Source organism: Magnolia sinica, chromosome 1 (genome assembly GCF_029962835.1).
Source record: "Magnolia sinica isolate HGM2019 chromosome 1, MsV1, whole genome shotgun sequence".
NCBI lineage: Eukaryota > Viridiplantae > Streptophyta > Magnoliopsida > Magnoliales > Magnoliaceae > Magnolia > Magnolia sinica.
The window spans coordinates 105431828-105455779 of record NC_080573.1 but is presented as its reverse complement, the minus strand read 5'-3'; the positions used below and the strand labels follow the sequence as shown (position 1 = coordinate 105455779).

General features: G+C 41.1%; 1 protein-coding gene across 5 annotated transcripts in view; it reads right to left on the bottom strand.

Annotated features, from left to right (window-relative positions):
• LOC131253147 (magnesium transporter MRS2-A, chloroplastic) overlaps nt 1-23952 on the bottom strand; it is a 75136-nt gene that overhangs the window by 39883 nt on the left and 11301 nt on the right. For 4 of the 5 annotated variants that reach the window (XR_009174947.1, XM_058254008.1, XM_058254001.1 and 1 more), the window contains exons 3-5: nt 20875-20945; nt 2070-2155; nt 1855-1945 (exon numbers count right to left, since the gene is read on the bottom strand). Coding sequence is in view for 4 of the 5 variants with exons in the window: in XM_058254008.1 (XP_058109991.1) it covers nt 1855-1945; nt 2070-2155; nt 20875-20945 (248 nt within the window). In the remaining variant the exon portion in view is untranslated. The remainder of the gene's footprint in view (nt 1-1854; nt 1946-2069; nt 2156-20874; nt 20946-23952) is intronic. The other variant, XM_058254011.1, reaches the window with a different exon arrangement.

Genomic DNA, 23952 nt, shown 5'->3' with positions numbered 1-23952 from the left:
GAAACTTTAGGAGATGCTAAAATACACATATTTGCATATTTAGGAATAAAAAATTTGCAAAAATAATGTGTACACAATAAGTTTCCATTTAATGGGGGCTTAAAAGCATGCGTCGTCATAAGAAACAGTCTAACCATCCCATCCATCCCATTTAACCATCCAATCAACCATCCAAACATCTATCGATATTGCAAAATATCGACAACTCATGATATTTTAACAAGAAATCATCAACAATAGGAAAGGAAACTAAAGATTATGGTCTTGACATTGCGCATGTTGCGATAATGATAATATTGAGATATTATCAATATTAACATTGACAAATTGAAAACAGCATACAACAACGTGCTCATAAAAAAATTTTGAAATAGATTTTTTTTTTTTAATAAACAAACTTTTTGTGATATCTTCACATTGGCAATATTATTGAAATATCGCCTATACATTTGTGATACAAGCGTCAACTAGAATTTACACAAAAATATTGGTGATATCGATACATTGGCAATACAAGCGATGCCTGGAATTTACACAATTGAAAATATTGGTGATATCGATATGCTGGCTGTACTTAGCAATACATTGTTGATGCTTGGAATTTCTAATACTACCGGTGTTATCGGTATCACTACTGGTGTTATCGGTGCCACCAAGCTGGAGATAACGATAATATCGGAGATAATTCAAACAATGGTTGTATATAAAATCCTTGCCAGATGTTTGTTAGACTTAGAGAGGCCATGAAATATATCACATCATTTACACAAGGGGCCTTACTTAAAGAGGCAAATATTGGACAATTTTGTCAACAAGTGTTTAGACTCCAGGAAGAAAAATGGTGCAGCAGGAATTCGGAATTTTAGCCAATTTCATACAGGCTCTCTTCCTTCTTGATATTGTCCCCAGTCCCCACTCCTTGAGCTTTTCCTTGATAACCTATGCGCTTTGCCTGAATCCTGCCTATCCTTCCACCACACAATCCTCTAACCAGGAGGCAATCATATCGGTGGACCCTTCTTTCCCTAACCACCAGTTCTAGAATCTGAAAGGATAGGGACCTCATGCTATCTCCTTAGATTCCAAAAAGATCTGGATGTGGTCCAAAGCCAGACTAGGAAAAACTGATTGGATGACTCCACTAAAATGACTTCCCACTACACCGAGATTTTAAAAAAAAAAAATCTGTCCAACTTGCTCATGACAAGTTTTTGATACTTATTCGACCATGTGATTTGGCCTCCATAAAGCGGGAGGTCAATAAGACTAATGGCACATTTCTGCGTATATGTAGGTCCCAAAACGAATCTGATGGTGTTAGTCTCTTCCCAAATACCGTGAAAGCTCTCATATGAAATGGATATCCAAGAACTCAACCGAAAGCTCCTCCCAAATGACTGTGAGACCATATATCAGTGTCAACGTCCAAAGAAACTCCTCCCCCACCATCGAGCACTTAAATGATAACAAGAATTCCCCCTTGAACGTTTCAACCAGCTTCATGTTTGCATAAGGTTTTTCATCAAGGAATTAATTTGCAGATTAGAAATACACATGCTCATCAAAACTGGGAACATTCTTGTGTGAGGTTCCATTTTTTAACCAATATTTCTCAATATCTATCATCCTTGCTAAGTCTGTTTCACTTAATACAAATATTTATTACATATTTATCATTCCACAAAATGCATTCAATCTAGAGAGCATCAGAAAAAATTAGTCAACCTTCATGTCCAGATAGTTACATTAGTGAACAGGAAAAAGATTAATCCAGAATCTAGATTTTAGAAGCTTTAGAATCAAGAGTTTCTAAACAAGCATTCCAAATGGAGATCTAGAATATCAATCTCTTACCTCAAGTTCAAATGGCATGCATGACCCTCCATTCACATTTTTTGGGTTTAAACGGGGCAACAATAACTCTAGAAAAGCTTTCCCTCCTTTACTACAGAAGATAAACAAACATGACAAGTTTAGCATGGGAACTTACCGTGAGGTTGTATGAATAGAAACCACAAAATTCATGCCAGTAAAGAGCTTCAAATTGGTTTAAGAAGAACAAGGATTACCGATTATAATCAAATATGAGGACACGCTCTGGCATGGCAATTGCCCGTAGTGAGCCAAAATTTAATAAAATAGCCTGTTCACGGACCTATTATAGCATGACAAAAACAATGAAGAATAAAAAAAAAACTTGAAAGTTAATTGCTACATCAATCTCATTAGCATTTATAAAGAACTTGTTGTATACTATTTTGATAACAAGAAGCCATATAACCGTGAAATCTAAACTTTCACTATCATAACAGTTGACAGTCATCCTTTAGACAATTGACCAAAAGGATACCAAAAATACTTTTCCATTGATGAATATTTCAGAGATACCGTAGCATTGACTAAAAAACAATTCAAGAAAAAGAACGTACTCAGTAGTGAACTTAGAACTGAGAGTTGGAGATCACTGTTGAGAACCAAACAGTTTAGGGGATCATAAAGTTCTACTAATTAGAGTAATTAAAACATTCACTAGGATATTAAACGTATGCAGATAAGACATTTTAATTTTCACGGGCCTGTTTGGTTTTCCAATTTCCTATGAAATGCAAAGTAAATGAGCCATCATTATCCTTTCCAGGTGTATGTTTTGACAGGAATTATGCCCCGTAAATCAAGAGTCAAATACACTTGTAAAGGAAGTAGGTAAAGTAAATTGTAATCATTACATTTTTCACATTATAAAACTATCATTTTTACAGTGATTTGTGGGTGAAACAAACAATGTAGCAAAATAATCATCACAGTCAAATGTAGGTGATGTCACCACACAATTACAGAATAAATAATCAGTACCCATTTACAGCCATTTATGGGTGTAATTGGAAAAACCAAACAGGCCCTAAATGCATACACAAGCTACATCTCTCACTTCCACAGGATTGGGCAGCAAGATCCCGCTACGAAGATCATCATAACTCCCTCAAGTCTAAACGGAATCACACGATTCTTGTTCTTGCGCAATTTATCAATTGCGACAAATCAATGTGAGAAAACTCCTCAAAAGAACCCTAGAAACAACACAACTTTTTTCCAAAATTTTCTCTAGATTTGTAAAACCACCACTTAAAACTTACACAAAAGTCTCGAAAAAATAACCAAAATTCTATAAAATCATCATCTGTCAGTCTCCATTTTTTTTTCTCCTTCACTTCTCCATCTGTTCTTACACTGTTGACGTCAGTCATATATATGGACTGATGATGTCCGCAGTGGGTCCCACTGACATTGCCTTCTATCAGTCTAGGGTTGTAGGGATCCCGTGCAACAAAAAGCTTTGTGGGGTCCACCGCATTGTGTGTTTGCCACCCGCTCTATCCACCATTTGTACCAACCTATTTTAGAGCATGACCCAAAAATCAGGCCGATCAAAAAATCAAGTGGGCCAAGCCACACGGAGCAATGGGGATGGGACACCTACATTTTTTTAAAAGGATAACAGTGAATTTATTAAGAAGCGGTCAAAGGCGGAAATGAATGCCACCAAAACCAACTATAAAACAAAAGGAGAGGAAAGGATGCAGTTGTCAACAGTGTTCGGATTATCTCCAGCTCAGCGATACCGATAACACTGGTAGCGATACCGAGAATGCTGGAAGTATCAGAAATTCCAGGTATTAGCAATGTATCGCTAAGTATCGCCACCGTATCAATATGGCTAATGTAATCGCCAATATTTTCAACTATGTAAATTCTCTGTGTCGCTTGTATTGCCAATGCATCAATATCGCCAATGTATCACCAATATTTTCGACGATGTAAATTCTAGGTAATGCTTGTATCATAAGTGTATCAATGATATTTCAATAATATCGCCAAGGTATTGATATCATCAAAATTTTGTTTATTAGAAAAAAAAATTTATTTCATTTTTTTTCATAGGCACATGGTTGTATGGAGTGTTCAATTTGTTGTTGATAATATTGATAGTATCTCGATATTATCAATATCAGAACATGCGTGATATTGAGACCACAATTTTTCGTTTCCTTTCCAATTGGTGAAATATCATGTGTTGTTGATGATTTCTTGGTGAAATATCATGTGTTGTTGATATTTTGCAATATCGATGGATGTTTGGATGGAGGGTTGGACGGTTAAATAGGCCGGATGGGATGGTTGGACTGATTTCTTACTACAACACACTTTTTAAGGCCTCATTAAACGAAAATTTGTTATGTATGCATTCTTTTTACAATTTTATTTTATTTTTTTAAAAAAATTTTCTAAATATGCAAACATGTACATTTTAACATCTCCTAAAGTTTCGATGAAAATTCCATTGTTTTTCCCATGTTTCCCCGCATTTTCGGTTATCAACGATATTATTGGCGATATCGATTTTGTTTCCGTATCCCTGGCTAGCGAAACTTGTAGCGATACCGATACTTCGAACACTGGTTGTCAATGGGTTTGGTAGAGGAGGCCCAATCCACGACAAGCCATTTAATAGACCTAACAACACCGAGAGAAGAGTTTATCGTGTCCCGGAAAACTCGGTTATTCCTTTCCAACCAAATGACCCAAAGAGTCACCATGAGGGTGAGACACCAGATTGCAGTCTTTTCCTTCCCGAAACTCACTCCGCACCAAGCTGAAAGGAGGCCTTCGATTGATCTCGACATAGTCCAAGAGACTTGAAATTTTATTTATTATTATTATTTTTTTTAAAAGGACCTAGAGAGACACTATTGACATGGATTTTGGGGTATTAAGGATGATTTCCGTGGACATTCGTAGAGCATTGCCAAAATACACATAAAAGAAGGCACACCCTTCTTTTTTTTTTGAAGCAACGAGAAAATTCATTAAAGAAGAAAAAAGGAGAACAGGAGGAGGAGGGGAAGAGGAGCGGATCTACTGAGATAGCAGAAAGGCTCTAAATCCCTTAAAAACAAAGATCAACATCTTTTAAACCCTTTACATTAGCTGCCCATTCGACAATATGCCTCTTGGCTCTAAACCCAACGGCAGAAGGAGAGGAAGAGGTGTTATTGAAGCATCTCTCATTCCTTTCAAGCCAAACTGACCACCAAATGGCCAAAATGGCCATTCTCCAAATGGAGGATCTTTGCTTTCCGAATCTGAGTCCGTGCCAAGAAGCCAGGAGGAGATGAGCTGAATGAGGAAGGCACCAGGATATACTGAAACGTTGATAGAAGTCGATCCATATTTGGGAGATGAATGGGCAATGCACTAGAAGATGATCCACTGATTCTGCATTTTGCATGCAGCACAAACAGATGTTAACTATCCGCATACCTCTCTTTCTGATATTGTCAATTGTTAAGATTCGATTACGGTCCGCTAGCCAACTGAAACAAATAACTTTAGGAGGAGCCGGGGTTCTCCAGATGAAGGGGGAAGCATGAACTGGGGAGGTTGGAGAGGGGGATAGAGAGGCGTAGAGGGATTTCACCGTGAAGGATCCTGACTGATGAAGCTTCCAGATAAGTTTATCCAGAGCTGAGGGTTGTGGCATCGATTTAGAGATACAGTCCATGAGATCCACGAATTCAGAGATCTCATCATCGTTGAGGTTCCTAGTGCATCTCATTTCCTAGACTGTATTATTCGCTGATAGGGAGTAGCAATCAGAGATGAATTAGTTCTTGACGGATTCCATACGGAAGATGTTGGGGAACTGATCTTTCAACAACATGTCGCCCATCCAAGGGTCCTCCCAAAAGCAGATAGCGGACCCACTCCCCAGCTCAAAACTGATGTGATGAAGAACATATTGTTTAGCCTTAAGAATTCCTCTCCACAGGTGGGATGCCCTGTAGCGAGTTGAATCTTTAGTCCACCAACCTCCCTTAGAATGCCCATATTTACCTTTGACTAACCTCGTCCACAAGGCCTCAAGCTCTGTCCCTAGACGCCATGTCCATTTGCCTAGAAGAGCAAGATTCATTCGCCTCAAATTTTTGACATTTGCTCCGCCTTCCCGATAGATCTTGCAAACTTCCTTCCAGTCGAGGAGATGAAAGTTGTGCTGATTATCTTTGCTAGACCACAAGAAATCCCTTCTAATGACTTCAATGGCATTCAATACAGAAGGGGGGCATCTGAGAAGAGACATAAAGTAGAGGGGAAGATTAGCCAGAGTCGCGTTGATTAGAGTGAGGCGACCTCCAAGGGATAGGTAGCGAGATTTCCAACGCGCCAGATAAATCTGAAATTTCCCCACTATTTTGTTCCACATTGACTTGGGCGGAGAACCGATCGAGAGAGGAAGGCCCACAAAAGTGGTTGGGAAAGAGTCTGGAGCACAACCAAGAGAAGCAACAAAGGAGCGGAGAGTATCAGGCTGGACGTTGATCCCAAATAGTTTGGATTTTGCCATATTAATACGAAGACCGGAAACCGCTTCAAAGCAGAAGAGAGCAGTTCGCAAGTTGGATATGCAGGGAGAGGAAGCTTCGGAGAAAATAAGAGTATCATCAGTGAATTGAATATGGGTGATGGGGTGAGTTAGCCCAGGCATAGCAAGACCTTTTAGGATGCCTTCTTCCTGACCTTTTGTCATCATTTTAGAGAAAGCTTCTCCGATAAGAAGAAAAAGGAAAGGGGACAAGGGGTCCCCCTGACGAAGACCTCTGGTGCTCTGGAGAAACCCCTTGGGCGAACCGTTCAGCAGGACTGAAAAATGGGCGGAACTGACGCAGGCTTGGATCCAATTTCTCCACCGAGCCCCAAATCCCATCCGAACAAGCATATATTGGAGAAAGTTCCAGTCAACGTGGTCATAAGCCTTAGATATGTCCAATTTGCAGAATATACCTTCTCTGGAGGATTTCTGGTAAGAATGGAGGATCTCGTTGGCTATTAGAGCGCAATCTGTGATTTGTCTACCTTTGATGAACGCGTTCTGATTAATAGAGATTAGCTTCCCAATGACCTTGGCGAGATGAGTTGAAAGCACTTTGGCGAGGATTTTGTAGGGGGCTCCAATCAGACTGATTGGTCTGAAATCAGCAAAAGAACTCGCGCCCGAGACCTTAGGGATTAGGGCGATGAAGGAAGCACCTAGACCCTTGGAGAGATGACCACGTATATGGAATTCCTAGAAGAAAAGGAGCACATCATGGCGGACGATGTCCCAAAAAGTTTGGAAGAAAATAATGGGGAAGCCATCTGGACCGGGAGATTTGTCGCCTCCCAAAGAGTCGACTGCCTCCTTGATTTCCTCGAGAGAGAAGTCGACTTCAAGAAGGGTGGCCTCCGTTGTCTGCAAGTGACCGAAATGGATATTGTCCAAGCGAGGTCTGTCCCAAGATTCAGCAGAGAGCAGGCGTTTGAAGTGGTTGATTGCGAGGTCGGCGATAACCTGTTTATCATCAATCCAAGCTCCATTGTCGTTGATGCTGACAATAGCCTTTGATCAAGCACGCATACTGGCTATACTATGGAAGTATTTAGTATTTTTGTCTCCCTCGACAATCCATCTAGCCTTGGATTTGATTTTCCAGGATACCTCTTCTTGAAAGGCAGCGATCGAGAGAGCTTGAATAATATCGATACGCCTCCCTATTAAAGAGGCATTTTATTGATATGGGTTCAAATATACACTCTAGGCTGATTCTAAACTAGTGGGGTGAGAGAGGCCATTAATTACATTCCATAGGGAAACACCCTTGATTGCAAGGCAAAAACTACAAGAACTAAAGTATGTGCATGATATTGATCACTAATTTAAGCTCTGTGTCCCCCTCACCTTGTGAGATTATTAGTGTAAGCACACCGTGAATGTCATATTGGAGAGTTAGTAGTTTAGCACGCATAATGAATATTAAAGCAATCATTGGTCAGTGAATGAGCATGGAGCTTAGATCGAGTGATCAATGTATCATAAATAGGGCCCACTTGATGATTGTGTAGCCCATCTGGTGGCTAGCACTGTCAGATTTGCTCAATGACCCTCAATCGAGTGGTCCTTTTCTTATATAGAAATCATTTTCCCTAATTACAATGTATCCCTTAATTACAGTATCCCCTAATTACAGCACAGCAACATCTATATCCCCTAATTACAGCATAATATCTCATAATTACAGCAGCATCTATATCCCCTAATTACAGCATAATATCTCCTAATTACAGCAACATCTATATCCCCTAATTACAGCATAATATCTCCTAATCACAGCAGCATCTATTTCCTAAATAACTATACAACAATATATGGTAGGTTTGACAGATTTGATCCTACTAACATCCCCCCTCAAATTGATGCTGGTCGATCAAGAAGCATCAATTTGCCAACAAGAAACTGATGACGTAGTTGTGTCATAGCTTTGGTGAAGACGTCCGCTATCTGAAGGTCGCTGGAGACATGTGGAAGAGAGATAACCCGATTATCAACAGCTTCCCGAATAGAATGGCAGTCCACCTCGATATGTTTGGTACGCTCATGATAGACAGGATTGGTGGCGATCTGAATAGCACTTGTATTATCAGCATGAAGAGGAGTGGGAGTAAACTGAGGAAAAGCTATTTCAGCAAGCCACGGAGCCACATAATCTCCGAGCAGGCTGCCGACATGGCACAGTATTCAAATTCGATCGAAGATTTGGAAACACGATCCTGTTTCTTACTCTTCCAAGAGATAAGTGAATCACCAAGAAACATACACCACCCGGTTACAGACCAGCGAGTATCAGGACATCCTGCCCAGTCAGCATCGCTAAAAGCCACAAGGCGAAGAGGAGTACCAGTAGAGAAGAACAAGCCACGGTGAGAGGAACCCCAGAGATATCGAATAATTCGGCGGACCGCGGCAAGATGAAGCTGGCGAGGAGACTGCATAAATTGACTGACTTGCTAGACAGCAAAGGAGATGTCAGGCCATGTAATAGTGAGATAGTTGAGACTACCAACTAACTGTCGAAACACCATGGGATCAGGAAGGAGATCCCCCTCCTCACGTCGATACTTGACATTCACTTCCAAAGGGGTATCCACTGAAGAGGAGTCCTGCAAACCAGACAAGGAAATCAAGTCCTCCGTGTATTTATGTTGATGCAGGAAAACCCCATAGGAATCGGACTGAACTTTCAAACCGAGGAAATACCGGAGAGGATCAAGATCCTTCATATGGAATGAATCATGAAGATGCTGCTTGAGTTTATCAATGAGGGCAGAAACAGTCCCAGTGATGACAATGTCATCGACATAAACCAGAAGAAGAACGATACAACAAAAGTTGTACGAAGAAACAACGAAGAATCATACTGGCTTTGGATGAAAGAAAATCGAAGTAAGGTAGCCCGGATCTTATCAAACCAAGCCCGGGGAGCCTGTTTCAAACTATACAGAGAGTGCTTCAGCTTACACACATTCGACGTCGACGACGAGCAAAGGCCAGGAGGTGTCATGTAAACATCTTCCTATAAATCACGGTGAAGAAATGCGTTCTTCACATCCATCTGGCAAAGGGACCATCCCTGAGAGGCTACAATGGCAATAATAGTACGCACAGTGGTCATTTTAGCGACAGGAGCAACGGTCTCCTCATAGTCAACCCCATACTCCTGGCGGTTACCAAGAGCAACCAAACAAGCCTTATAACGGTCCACAGACCCATCAAGTTGAATTTTCACAGAAAAAACCCACTTACACCCAATTAGCTTGACATGAGAAGGACAAGGGACCATGTCCCAAGTCTGATTTTCTTGAAGAGCTTGAAGTTCTTCCTGTATAGCCTTTCTCCAACACTCATGTTTATCAACTTGTGAGTAGGAATTAGGAATTGACACAGTTGATAAGGTAGCCGTGAAAGATGTATGAGGGAAACCATACCTATCCGGTTGATGAGAAGTACGGCCAGATCGTCGAGGAGGATGCAAAACGGGATCAAGCGGCAGATCAGACTCAAGAAGGAGTAGAGTTGGTCGACGGCATTCATACACAAAACCAGGCTTGAAGCATTCAGGAGGGCACATCAAATCATCAAAGTGTAGAAGAACAGAAATTGCAGGAGATGATGTAATAGAACTAGGAAAGAAATATTGATGCTCAAAGAAAATGACATTACGAGATATATGAAATTTATTGGAAGAAGCATCATAGCACACAAATCCTTTTTGAGATAAGTTATATCCCATAAAGACACATTTCACAGATTGCGCAGAGAGTTTGTGACGTTGATGCGGAGGTAGATGCACAAAACAGATAGCCAAAAGTGTGTAAGTCAAAAAAGCTAGGGTGCTGTTTATGCAGACGATAGTATGGAGAGTCGAAATTTAGCACTTTAAAAGGCAACCTATTAATCAAATATACTGCTGTAGCTAAAGCTTCAACCCAAAATTTAGGAGGAACGGAAGATGCAAGTAACAAGGTCTTAGCAACATTTGACAAATGTCGATTTTTGCGCTCAGCCAAGCCATTCTGTTGAGGCGTATAAGGACACGAGCGGTGAGAAACAATTCCTTTGTGACGAAGAAACTTAAATTCATGAGACATTCTCCACCAGAATCAGATCGTAAAGTCTTAATGTTAGTGGTAAATTAATTCTCAACATATGCTAGAAACGACTAGAAAACAGCAAAGACTTCAGACTTATAGCGCAGAAAATATACCCAAGTATGCTGACTATGGTCATCTATGAATGTCACAAAATATTTATAATGAGGATGAGAAATGACAGGAGTAATGCCTTATATATCACTATGAACAAGGTCAAAGCAATTCTTTGCCCTACTCCCTAAAGAAGGGAAGGGAAGAATCTTACTTTTTCCGATATTACACGTAAAACAACCAAAAGACAAAGCATGAGGCAAAGAAGAATATTTTTTTCCCAACGAACTAGAATTTAGCAAATGAGATAAAACAACATTGTTTGGATGGCCTAAATGTTTGTGCGATACTTCACAATTATTGGAGACAGTAGTACAAGCTAAAGAAATGATACTAGGAATGGAAAAGTATAATGGAAACAGTCTCCCAACTTTAGGCCCATTCGCTATTGTCCTCCCCGACACCGGATCCTGCACATGACAACCATCACGATAAAACTGAACATTATAATTATCATCCACTAATTGTCCAACCGAGATAAGACTCATAGAAAGCCCAGGTGATACAAAAATATTAGTAAGTGATGGTGCGATATCACCAACCCCAGTAATTGGTAAACGATGGCCATTAGCAACTTGAATATTAGAAGAACCAATGTACTTACGAACATTGCTAAGCATATCAGGAGAATTGGTAATGTGATTGGATGCAGCGGAGTCAACAAGCCAAGATTGAGAGGGTATAGTATGTATAGTACCCTTACCTTGCAGCCCTAAAGCAGAAAATGCCGATACAATCATTTGCTGCACCATTTCTGGTGTAAGGGTAGGTGTAGTAGCAGTGGAAGATGACACTGGAGTGAGATTTTGAGTGTTGGTTACCCTATCCGAAGTGTGGCCAGTAGTAGTAGCATGATAAACATTCACGGGTCGATTTTGAGGACGTGTTGGGCATTCTTTGATGATGTGCCCCTTCTGTTTACAGTACCTGCAAAACTTTTTAGCACAATGGGCAGCAATATGCCCATAATCTTTGCAATTGTAGCGCTAAACTGTACGCATGTCTCTAACCCTCCCTTTGCCTTGAACAGCGTATGCGACAGCATTCTCTTGCGGAAGTGAAGATTGAGTAAGAAGAAGTTCCTCTCGAAGAAGTGCTCTAAAACACACGTCAAGAGATAGTGAAAGATCCCTGTGCATCAGGTTGGAGCGAATAGACTCGATTTCTGGCCTTAGTTTCATTAAAAACTGGTCTCTTTTGCTAACTTCATGGACTGCTTGAACAGCAGAGAGGGACTCGGCCGACACGTCGGCATACACAATGTCAGAAAACTCAGCCTAAAGATTCTGAAAACCACAGAAATATTCCTGAACAGAGAGTGTACCTTGGGAATAGGCAGCAAGATCAATTTCCAACTGAAATCGCCGGGCAAAATGATCGTGATGATAGACCTTTTTCAAGTACTCCCACATCGATTTAGCCGTCTTGTGTGGCCTTAAATTGAGTATAAGCAGTGGATCAATAGACCCAAGAATCCAAGTCATCACGCGAGCATCTTTCACCTTCCATTGAACCAACGTCATAGGATCGGTAGGTGCTGGATCACTCCCATAAACATGACCCCACAACTACTTTCCCATGACAAAAAGTCGAAATTGAAACTCCCAAGGAGCATAATTCTTCCCTGTAAACCGAGTTTGAAAGACTTCTGAGTTGGAGTTGTTAGCCATAACTAGAATCTCTCGAAATGCACCAAAAAAAAAAAACTGCAAACCAGAACCCGCACCCAAGAAACCAGAAAACCAGAGCCTAGAACCACGAAAATTGGACCAAAGACAAGGTTGCAAAGAGTGGCTCTGATACCATGTCAAATTTGCTCCATAACCCTCAATCGAGTGGTCCTTTTCTTATATAGAAATCATTTTCCCTAATTACAATATATCCCTTAATTACAGTATCCCCTAATTACAGCACAGTAGCATCTATATCCCCTAATTACAACATAATATCTCATAATTACAACAACATCTATATCCCCTAATTACAACATAATATCTCCTAATTACAGCATAATATCTCCTAATTATAGCAGCATCTATATCCCCTAATTACAGCATAATATATCCTAATTACAAATTTGGTTCCTAAATAACTATACAACAATATATGGTAGGTTTGACAGATTTGATCCTACTAACAAGCACGACAACTTGATTGGTGCATGTTAGGATGAGTGGGGCCCACTTGATTGTGCATCTGATGAAGCACTAGTGGAATGGGCCATCTGATGAAGGGTCAGCTAAATGATGACGACGATTACAGAGCCTAAACAGATCACCAGGAGGGTGTAGGCTCAGAGTGTTGATGAAGGCCCACATAATGGATGGTGGTGTAGGGCCTATGTGATAATTAGCATTGATAAGGGCCTGATGGACAATCGTTGGTTAAGAACATGGACAACCATTGATCATGTGTGAATATTCTTGATCACAAGAGGTATGAATATTTTTGGTAATATGGCCCACAAAGAAGGTGTTGGGACATGGGGCCCATTATGCAGACGACATTAGGTGATCGAATGTCGATCATGGAAAGTTGGACTAATGTAACCATAGGATCCAATAGACGGTCTTGATCTTATGATATGATGAAGGCGACACAAATTTCGAGACACCCTAGGTGGCTTTACATGTGGCAAACAGACACTGCATGAAGATATAAGGTTCTTAGTAGAGTTGGGCATTGAGTCGAGTCAGACCGAGTTAGGGCTGACTCGACCCAACCCGGTTTTGAAATAGACCTGACCCTAACTCGACCCGACTTGTTACCGAGTCCGGCATGCTTTACCTGATCCGAGACTGGGACTGGCTTGGGCTAACCCAAACCGAGTCTGACCTGGTCACAAGGACCGAGTCGGGTCGATTCAGGTCGAGTTGAGCTTTTTTTCCCTATCATTTTTTTTTTCTACTTGAGTTGGGTTGTTCAAAATAAATATTATCAAAGACTCAAAAGTAATTTGTAAAAAAACGAACAAAATAAATAAACATTGTCAAAACTCCAAAGTATGTTCAGAATCTCAGATGGAGTTCTACATACAAACCAATAAACCATTCATTCATTCAATATCCTCTGAATGACTAATGCCTTTGTGGCATGTAACCTAAGAAACCTTATCCATAATAGTAACCCCCTCCAACTTCGTTGCCAGAATTACCCTTTGGTTCTCTTTATACGGCTTGAATTGCGGGATAACTCTAGGCAGAGTCCGAGCTAGAGGTGTGTAAAAGATGGTTGTTTACCTCTTTTGAATTGGATGGTGGAAATGCCTTTCCATCATCCTCATTCATAGATTTAATGAGTTTTCTCAGCCTCTTTTTATGATTTGATTTGTACAGGATTCTCGATCGCCTATAGAATGCAGCGAGACTTATAAGAAATTTTGATGATTTATCGCCTGGCTTATGTCCCATACTCGTGCTTGCTTCGACATCACGTTGTCTCGGAGGGGGTTGATGTTGTTTGGTCCTGGATGCTAATTTTGAGCTTTGTTTTATGGCTTCTTTATAACATTGTTCTTCTTGTTCACTTAATAGTTTGTCTTCTTCTTCTCTACTAAGTGTGGAGATTCTTCCTCTGCTTGACCCTTCTTCAATGATAATAGGCCTACTTCTATATCTTCTGTGACTGGTTGTAGGGGAAGGGGTGGTGGAAGCCTTTGTATTTGAGTCGAGAATGGCTTGAAATAAATCCCGAACTTCTAGAAGAGCTTTACTACATGGGGCAACGTCTCCTCCTTGACAATCCAAATGTAATTTTAACCGATTTGTTTTGTTTACAAGCTATTTTCCACACAACTTGCATTGCAACTTTGTCTTTTCGTCCTAGGAGTAGACTTGGGCTCAATAATCCCAAATATCTGTTGATGGATCATCTTCCGATGACATATATATAAGTGTGAATTTTGAAAGAATGAATATTTGGTTAGAATGATGCAACATAAATAATTAAGGAATGAAAATAAACAAACGTAACCAGCCAACCATATGAGATTTAAACAACATTAAGTCATTTAAAAGCATAAATGAAAAGGGAAAAAATATAAAAAAAGAAACATTAAAATACATAAGCTGATAAGTGATAAGCATGGAAAATATCCATCTACATATTAAATGTTACAATTTAAGTCCACAAATAATAACTGTCAAATTGTCTTAATCAAATGCAAGGGAAATAGAAGGCATTGTCTCATCCTGCTTCATGAAATTGTTGCAGGTACTGTCTCATCCTGCTTCTCGCTCTTCTCTTCCTCGAACTCCTCATCAACAAAGTTGTCTTTTCCCTAGATCGGATGCAGTCAATCTTGTGTACAAATGAGCACTTCAACTGATTCCGGTGTGAGCTTCAATACTTGTTCACGACCCTACTCCTTGTGCAAAAAGCATATTCTGACACTATGGTTGAAATTGGAATTGATAATATGTCTCGTGCCATCAACAAGAGCACAAGGTTCCGTGATTCACGAGCTTTCGACTTCCACTAGTCTAAAACATCAAATTCTTCGCCTTTGTACTTTACAAGTGTCTCCTTGAGATAGTGGTCAAGTTCTGTTTAGGTCTCAACTTGTGCCATGAAAGAGATGAAATTGTCGATCGTGTTTCATTGTGCAACAACACTAGAACTAGAACCTACTTGAGGAGTCTAACCTGCGATATTGTCTTTTGCAGCCCCCAAAGTTTCTACATAGAAATTGTATAGACCTTCGACTACATCACGAATTTTATCGACCTCAGTGGCACTCTTCTCACCATACAACTTTTTAAAAATGAATATAACCATGAACATCTTGTATCGAGGATCAAGAACGAACGCAACAACCATTACCAAACTGCACTCAGACCAACACTTATCAAACTTTAACTACATACTCGTAGTCATTATTTGTAGAAAGTCTGGTCCACTACAACTTCTGTATGAAGAATCTTTTACCCTCCAAAGTTCTGACAGAAATATATTTGTTGTTGGATACTTGCTTCCTGAAAAGATCTTCATCATGTCGTAAAAAACAGAAAGGAACTTGTGAATTGGTTCAGCTCTTGTCCAATCATCATCAGAAGGCAACCACTGATACAAACTATCACGCTCCACATTGTGAGAGAATGCATCTCTGAAAGCTATCGCTGAATCCAACATTTCATAACTTAAATTCCAACGTGTCATGACATCCAACTTCATCGTTCTCTGAGATGACACATTCAACCGTTTCTAGATCTCATTCCATGTATTTGATTGTGAAGGTGACTCCCGTATGTACTTCACACTCTCATGTTCTCGATCGTTGGCTCAATTGTTGTAAGCTCATCTTGTACAATCAAGTTTAGGATGTGGGCACAATACCTAACATGAAATACTTTCCCATTGAAATACAAGTCACTGGTGGCCTTAAGTTGGTTCCACAAAATCATTATCACGCCATCGTTTGCAGATGCATTGTCTAAAGTAATCAATGAGATTTTCTTCTCAATGGCCCACTCCATAAGGCATATATAGATGTAGTCTGAAATCATCAAACCAGTGTGAAGAGGCACTAGATAGCGTAAGTTTATAACTCTTTTGCAGAGCCTCCATTTAGCATCAACGTAGTGGGAAATTAGTGACATATACCCCCTTTGTTGATTGGATGACGTTCATGAATCTGATGTCATGTTGATTTGGGAAACCAATGCCAACTATCCTTTCAACTTGACCTTCTCGCTTGCATACATCTTCATGCACACTCTCTTTATTGCTGTATGGGAAGACCTTCTCGTATCTAGGATTAAGGCCTCTGGCTAATTCGACAAAGGATGGACTATCTACCATCTAAAATGGTTTTTCATTTGCAATAATAAATCTGACCGTCAACTTATTCACATGGTCCTTGTTATACTTATAGGTGGACAAGGTACCTTGCAACGGATCTACCAAAGATTGGGTAAATGAAAGTCTATGTTGGCCTGAGGTATGGCTTTTCACTTTTTTTATGACACTTAAATAGGTGTTTCTTCAGAGTTATGGTAGACCTGTCTACTTGTTTAACATTTGAGCCTTTCAGTACTTGCATTGTATCTTCACTATGTTGTTCTTTAGGGTTACTTCTTTAAAATTTTCCTACCCCACCGATCATTTTTTTTTTCCTTTTACTGAACTTTGGGAGGTACTAATCTCAATGGTCACTGCTTCATCTTGTATACTTACTCCTTCATCCAACATCATTGACGAAGTGACTGATAAACCACTGGGGGTATTGGGAATTTCCTCACTAGTCATCTACTAATTGAAAGATACTAAATCAGACTAGCACTATAATGCCTTAAAAGTATATACTAAATCCTAAATTAGTCACCCATCTAAGGTTGGATAAATTGTAATACTTTCATACTTCCATTTAAATGCCTACTTTGAAATTCCGACATCTCCCCATGTCTCTCCAGATAAGTTGATCTTCTATTTCATTCCCATGCCAAATATCCAAGTAATGTAAAGATATTTGACATGAGAAATAAAAAGGAAGAAACATATTTAGAGAGAAATGGGGAGATGGAGCGCAGAACAGGCATGAGCATTTAAATAGGTTAGATGAAAACATACTATCTATCTAACCTTGAACTGGCCAAAATGGGACAATTTGAGTGATTTCTATTGCACCAAAAACACACCATATCTATGTCTGGCCACATAGAAATCCTTAAATGAGCAACTAATTGTCTAATTCACAAAAATAAACCACATTAAGCTAACTATGTAATGCACAATAATAAGCTAAGCAATAAGCAATGTAATCCATAATTCACAAAAATAAAACACATTAGTCGTTTAGGGTTTAGGTTTTAGGTTTAGGGTTTGGGTTTAGGGTTTAAGGTTTAGGTTTTAGATTTTAGAGTTTAGGTTTTAGGGTTTAGGGATTGGGTTTAGGGCTTGGGTATAGGGATTAGGGATTAGGGTTTGGTTTTAGGGTTTAGGTTTTAGGGTTTAGGTTTTTGGTTTTAGGGTTTAGGGTTTTAGGATTACGTTTAGGGTTTAGGGATTAGGTCTAGGGTTTAGAGATTAGTGTTTGGGTTTAGGGCTAAGGGTTTAGGTTTAAGTTTTAGGTTTAGGTTTAGGGTTTAGTGTTTGGGTTTAGGGTTTCAGGTTTAGGTTTAGGTTTAGGGTTTAGAAATGGCTCAGCCCAAGCCAGCCCAGCCGCACCGGAGCCAACCCGGATGCACCACATGGTCCACACTTGGCCCGACTGCCCGAGCCAGCCTGAACGCACCTGATTTCAACCATACCAGACCCTAATTTCACAACTGCCCCTCACCCCCTCTCAAAAAAATTAAAAACTAATACAACAAAAACTATATAAATTAGTAAATTACCTTAATTTGAGGCAGAGCCGATGGCTGGGTGTGTGTGGATTGTCCGGACGAGCTATTGTGGCGCTGCTTGAGTTGATACGAGCAGATGTCGAGCTCGGGAGATGAGTTAGGGAGTGGAGAGAGAGAGAGAGAGAGAGGAGGGTGGCCTGGTGGCTGGTGGTGGTGGACGGCTACTGGGCTCGGGAGAGAGATCGAGTCGGGTGCGGTCGTGCGACGAGTTGGGTAGGTTATATAATTAGATTTTTATTATTATATATATACCACCCGAACCCGAGTCAAGCCGAGTTTCGAATCGAGTCGAGTCTGAATGAGTCGGATTTCGAGTCGAGTCACCAGGTGACTCGAACTTGACTCGGTTTGAGTTCGGATCAGGTGAGGTCTACTCAGTTCGGATCAACTCACCCACTCGGTTCGGGTCAAGTCGGGTCTGAATGGGTCTACCGAGTCGAGTCATCCCGTGCCCAGCTCTAGTTCTTAGGTGGTCGTTGCGCGTAAATGAATAGTTGTCGAGTGAATAATGGTCATATCTCGAACGTGATAGATGGCTCTGCATGAACCTCTGAACATGGCACACCTGATTTGCTTGATGAAGGTGAAGGTGCGACACGTCCGATCTCGATGCTAACAGTAGAAATGGAGATGCAGCCCATGGAGATGGACACTAAACATGCTGGTCACGATGGTGCGAAGGTGTAGCCATGGCTGAAGGATGAAGGTGCTGATTAAAGACTCGGAGATGGACAGCATGGATCAAGGATCTGGATGATGAATGGTATAGATTGAGTCTAGTAAGGGCCAATGGGTAACATCACGCTACATGTCATGCAATGAGAGAGACAAGTGCCACACGGGGAGAGACATGGTGTTGCGCATGAAGAGATGGTACCGCGTAGAGGGAGAGATGGCAGTTGCATAGCAGGAGAGATGAGAGCCACATAAGGCAAAGAACACGAATGTAGAGCAACACTCTAAAGGGTGGAGTACACGAGCACGGATTAGCTCTCTCTCTCTCTCTCTCTCTCTCTCTCTCTCCTTCCTTGCTAACAACCGAGGAGCTGCGTGCGAAACTTCTGCTAGTTCTTAAGGGTGGAGTACACGAGCGTGAAGCAGTGCTCTCTCTTCCTCTCCCTTCTTCCCTTCTAACAACTGTCTGCCATGGACAGACTCCTCTTCCTTCTCTCTGTTCACAGTCGTCTGCCACGGACGAACTCTTCTCCTCCCTCTTCCTACTCACAACGGCCTGCCATGAACAAACCTTCACCTTCTCTCCTTCTCTATTAGCTAATAGCCCACCATTGATGAACTCCTCCCTCTCCTCTAATATATGCCAATGCTCTCCCTTCCTATCCTAGTATTCGTGTGAGAGCACTAGGTGTTAAAGAGGATGTGTGATGGCATGCATGAGGTGGAATGTAATGCATGCATGACGTGCCTGAATTGTTACATGCAATGCATGAGATGAAGCAAGAGTTGTTGTGCACGCATGAGGTTTTAACGTGATAACATTAGGTATAATGCAATGCACGTGTGATGGGTGCATGTACTGGATACACGTATTAATGTGTGAGTGGCCCATCGGGCACATGTGAGTGCATGAGTAGCCCATTTGGCATGTGCGAGTGCATGAGATGCTTGGCCCCATGTGTTATGAATGGCCCACTCGGCACAATTCACTCTGGGTTCTTTCATGAAAACCCTCGTATTATTCTCGACCCTAGCACAACTTGGGAAGGTGACTTTTCATGCCCTAACAGACGCCCACCATTGAACCCTTCCTACGGCACATAATGATGTTTATATGTCATTCCACCCATTCATAAGGTGAGTCCCCACTAGAATGAACAGAGAAACCAAATATCAACCTAATCCAGTACTTCTATTAGCTCCAAGAAGGTTGAAATGGCAGGCATCCCCATCCCCACTTTTCTTACGGTGTGGCTCACTTGCATATGATGGTTTAATACCAAGGTGTTTTGTAGGAAGAGAATACGGGATGATCTGAGAGAGAGAGAGAGAGAGAGAGAGAGAGAGAGAGAGAGAGAGAGTAGAATTAGGATGAAGGATGTGTTAATCTTGATGAGTTCTGCATAGTAAATGAGGAATTGAAGGAGAATAAGAGAGAGTAGAAAAACAGGTGAGAATATCAAGATAAAGGTTAGACATGCCCTTCCCCACTCTTTTATTATGTAATCAAGATATTATATATGGCAAACTTAAGAAGCGCAAAAATATAGACGTGTTGTTGATTGGGCGACTAGCTCTAGATGGGCTAGCCAATGCTGTTGAATGGCCGATCAACCCTTCTAGTGGAGCGGCTGGCCCTAATGGCGTTTGGTCAATGTAGCTTTTGGGAAAAGAAAGGAAAGGAGAAGAAAAGAAGCAAAAAGGTAGAGGGGAGAGTTACGGGAAGATTTGAAAGGAATCTAAGCCCACTCTGGTACCATAATCATTTCTACGTAGTAGAAGTGGAGGAAAGAAAAATAGGAGAGAATATGATGATAGGATTTGACCCTCCCCTCTGCTCTCTTTTATTAAGAAATGAGAGCTATTACATTCAGTACACCTGAGGAGCACAAAAATATACATGCATGTGCACACACATATTTCTCTACAAGTCTAATTCAATAACACTCTTATTAGTATAAACAAAGGAGACCAACAATACTAAGCATGATTACATAATACAGTGTTTATCACCATCTAAGCCTTATCCAAACTAATTGGCGTCAGCTAAACAAATCTTGTTGTGCCATTCCATTCTATAAAATAGTCATACAAAGAGAAAAGGAAATGAAATAGTACTTCACATTACTACACATGCCTCTTTATGATCATATCATAACACAAAATTACATCAATGACAAAAATACCAAGAAAACGCTAATAGAATTTGTTGCCACAATACCAGCAAAGAAGGCATTGAGTTTGTCAACCACAATGATGGATCAACACTCCTAATATCTCGAGGGCGAAGACCTGCAACAATAACAATCAGAAAAAAAAAATTAGGAAAAAAGGAATCCAACAATATACCATCAGCTCATGTATATTAGTAAGATTTCTTCGCAACAAAGAGATCAAAATAATAATGAAAAGTTTACATACAAAAAAGGCTAATTCATGGGCGGATGTTTTGGCCAAAGATGGAGTTGAGTATACTTCTTTGTAAATCAGTTGTATTGATTCAATTGCCTTTAGATTGTATACCTTCTAGGGGTGCAACTTGGAGATTAAGTCAGGTTAAGGATCAACCCAAGCCCAACCGGACCTCAGACTGGGTCAACCCATGGCCCAACCCAACCCAATCTGCCATATTCCCAACACTAAGTCACTAACACATGCCGTTTTGGATCAAGATGGTTTAGGTAAGTTGGGTTGAGATAGGTTAGTTGGGTTGTGTTAGGTCAATTTTTGAAGTGCGGTCCATCCACATTGGTACACACTAGATGGATTTGGATCACGCGATTCATGAGTTATGAGTTATACTTGCCGACATGTCTCAAGGTCGGATTCTCTATAGCAATTGTAGAAAAAACTTATTCTACAACTTCAATTGTGGGGCCCACTTTAGTTTGTGTAAAGAATCCAACCCAAACACAAGGGTCATCCATACTAATTTTCTACAAAAGTTAGTGGGGTTCCAGCCTCCCATAGAGATGAAGATTTTTTTAAAAAAAGAAAAGAAAAGAAAGAAAGAAACTACTTCTTGAGATCTTGTTCTTGTTGCAGGCGCAACTTGAGAGAGAGAGAGAGAGAGAGAGAGAGAGAGAGAGAGAGAGAGAGAGTAGATGACAGGGAAGTTTCCTATTCATATTCAGCAATGAGTGAGTAATGTAAGGCCTCGTTTGGGAGCTTGTATTTGGTACGAATTGGAATTCAATTCACTATTACCATGGAATCAATGTGAATTGGAATCCTCAATTGTGTTTGGCAGCCTATAACTAGAATCCATTGCTCGATGACGGTAGAGACAGAGAGGTGGCAAGGTGGTAGGTTCCAGTGCTAGTACTCGGCGATGGTTGAGAAAGAGAGAGAGAGAGAGAGAGAGAGAGAGAGAGAGAGAGAGAGAGAGAGGGTAGTTGCTTTAAACAAAGCTTTCCAACAGTCGGATTTTGGATTGTTGGACAAATTCGTGGTACATGACATTGAATTCAAACCTAGAGGGAGAGATTTCAAAATGGAGGATTCAATTGTAATTGGATTCCATTTCACACCTCCCAAACGAGTCACCTTTTTGCATTTCACACCAATGCACACCAAGTCGCTGCTGCAAAACAACCCTAAGAGTTTGTTTAGCCTTTGTCGTGACTTAATATCCAACATGTGTCACCGAACACTAGGGCCCGTCGTGACTCAATATCCAACATGTGTCACCGAACAATAGGGCACATGTGCTGAGTGGCTCAATGATCTTAACTATCCATGTCATGTAATCTATGCTATAAGGCCTACTATAAGAAGTAAAGAACTAATGCTGAAAGGATGAGTGCAACCATCACTATCTGTAGGGCTGTACACGAACCGAGTTAGCTCGGTTAGCTCGCTCGACTCGACTCGACTCGAAAAAGCTCGATTTGACTCTGTTCGAAACTGAGTTCAAGCCGAGTCGACCTGATTTTTTTAGCTCGAAAAAATTCGAACCAAGTTTGAGCTTGCCCGATCTCGACTCAACTCGGATCGAACCAGTTTAGTGACTCGGTTACTTTGATATTGATGTTGCTCACCAAGTGTTTGATGAAATGACTCAAAGAAGTGTCGGTTGGTGGCAGGGAAGGTATGTATATGAAACAAATACCCTTTTTTCTTGATTTTGATGTTGCTTATAAGGTGTTTGATGATATACTTGTAAACAGTTGCTGTTGTTTTACATACAATAAGAAATTGAAAGTGCACTCCATGTGTTTGTGAAAATGCTGCACAGGCTCGCTTTTGGCTCAACTCGGCTCTAATTGGCCCGAGCCGTTGATCGAATAGAGCCGAGCTGGGATTGCAGGGGCATTTTCACATTGGGCTCGAGTGGGGTTGCCTGTGGGATGCAAGGGCACACATGAGGTGGGTGGCCCGTGTAAGGTGGGCCCCACCCGCGTGAGACGGTACGCATGTGATTTGGGGCCCACGAAGGGGGTTTGGCCAAGGTTCTAACCCATGAGATGTGGGGCCTGGGCTATGAGATAAAGAGATTGATTCGCCATGCTCTAACAGTTCGAGCTTTTAGAGCAAGTGGTTAATTGTCCTGCATCAAATTGGTATCAGAGCGGGAGGTCTCGTGTTCAAGACTCCTCATCGGGGGCAATTAATGCAGGGGCATTTTCACACCAGGCTCGAGTGGGGTTGCCTATGGGATGTAGGGGCACGCTCGGGGTGGGCAGCCCGTGTGAGGCAGGTTGCTCGTGTGAGGTAGTACTCATGTGATTTGGGGCTCACAAGGTGGGTTCGGCCGAGGTCTTAACCCATGAGATGTGGGGCCTAAGCTATGAGATAAAGGGATTGATTCGCCATGCTTTAACAGTTCAAGCTTTTAGAGCAAGTGGTTAATTGTCCTACATCAGCTGGCCAGTCAGGCTCGAGGACCGAGCCGAGCCGAGTTCGAGTTGTGGTCAGCTAGTGGCCGAGCTGAGTCGAGTTATGCCAAGCTCGACTCGGTTTGACTCATGTACACCTCTAACTATCTGTAGATGAATTCATAACAATGGAAAAGAATATTTTCAATGGCTCACATTCAACTCTAAAAAACAAATCCAAGCATCATCAGTGGAATGTGATTATGGGATGAGATCTTGTTCATAGTCGAAGCAAGCACATGGCCAGTTCAAATCATCGAACCATCTTAGCATGTGCACCCCAATGTGCGGCAACAGACGTTGGATCACAAATCGAGACAAGGGCAAAACTCATTGTGTATTGTGTAAGCTGTAAGGTGATTTATTTGATACTCCAACTATATATGCTTTATGCATGGGCACTTGGAAATCATACACGAGGC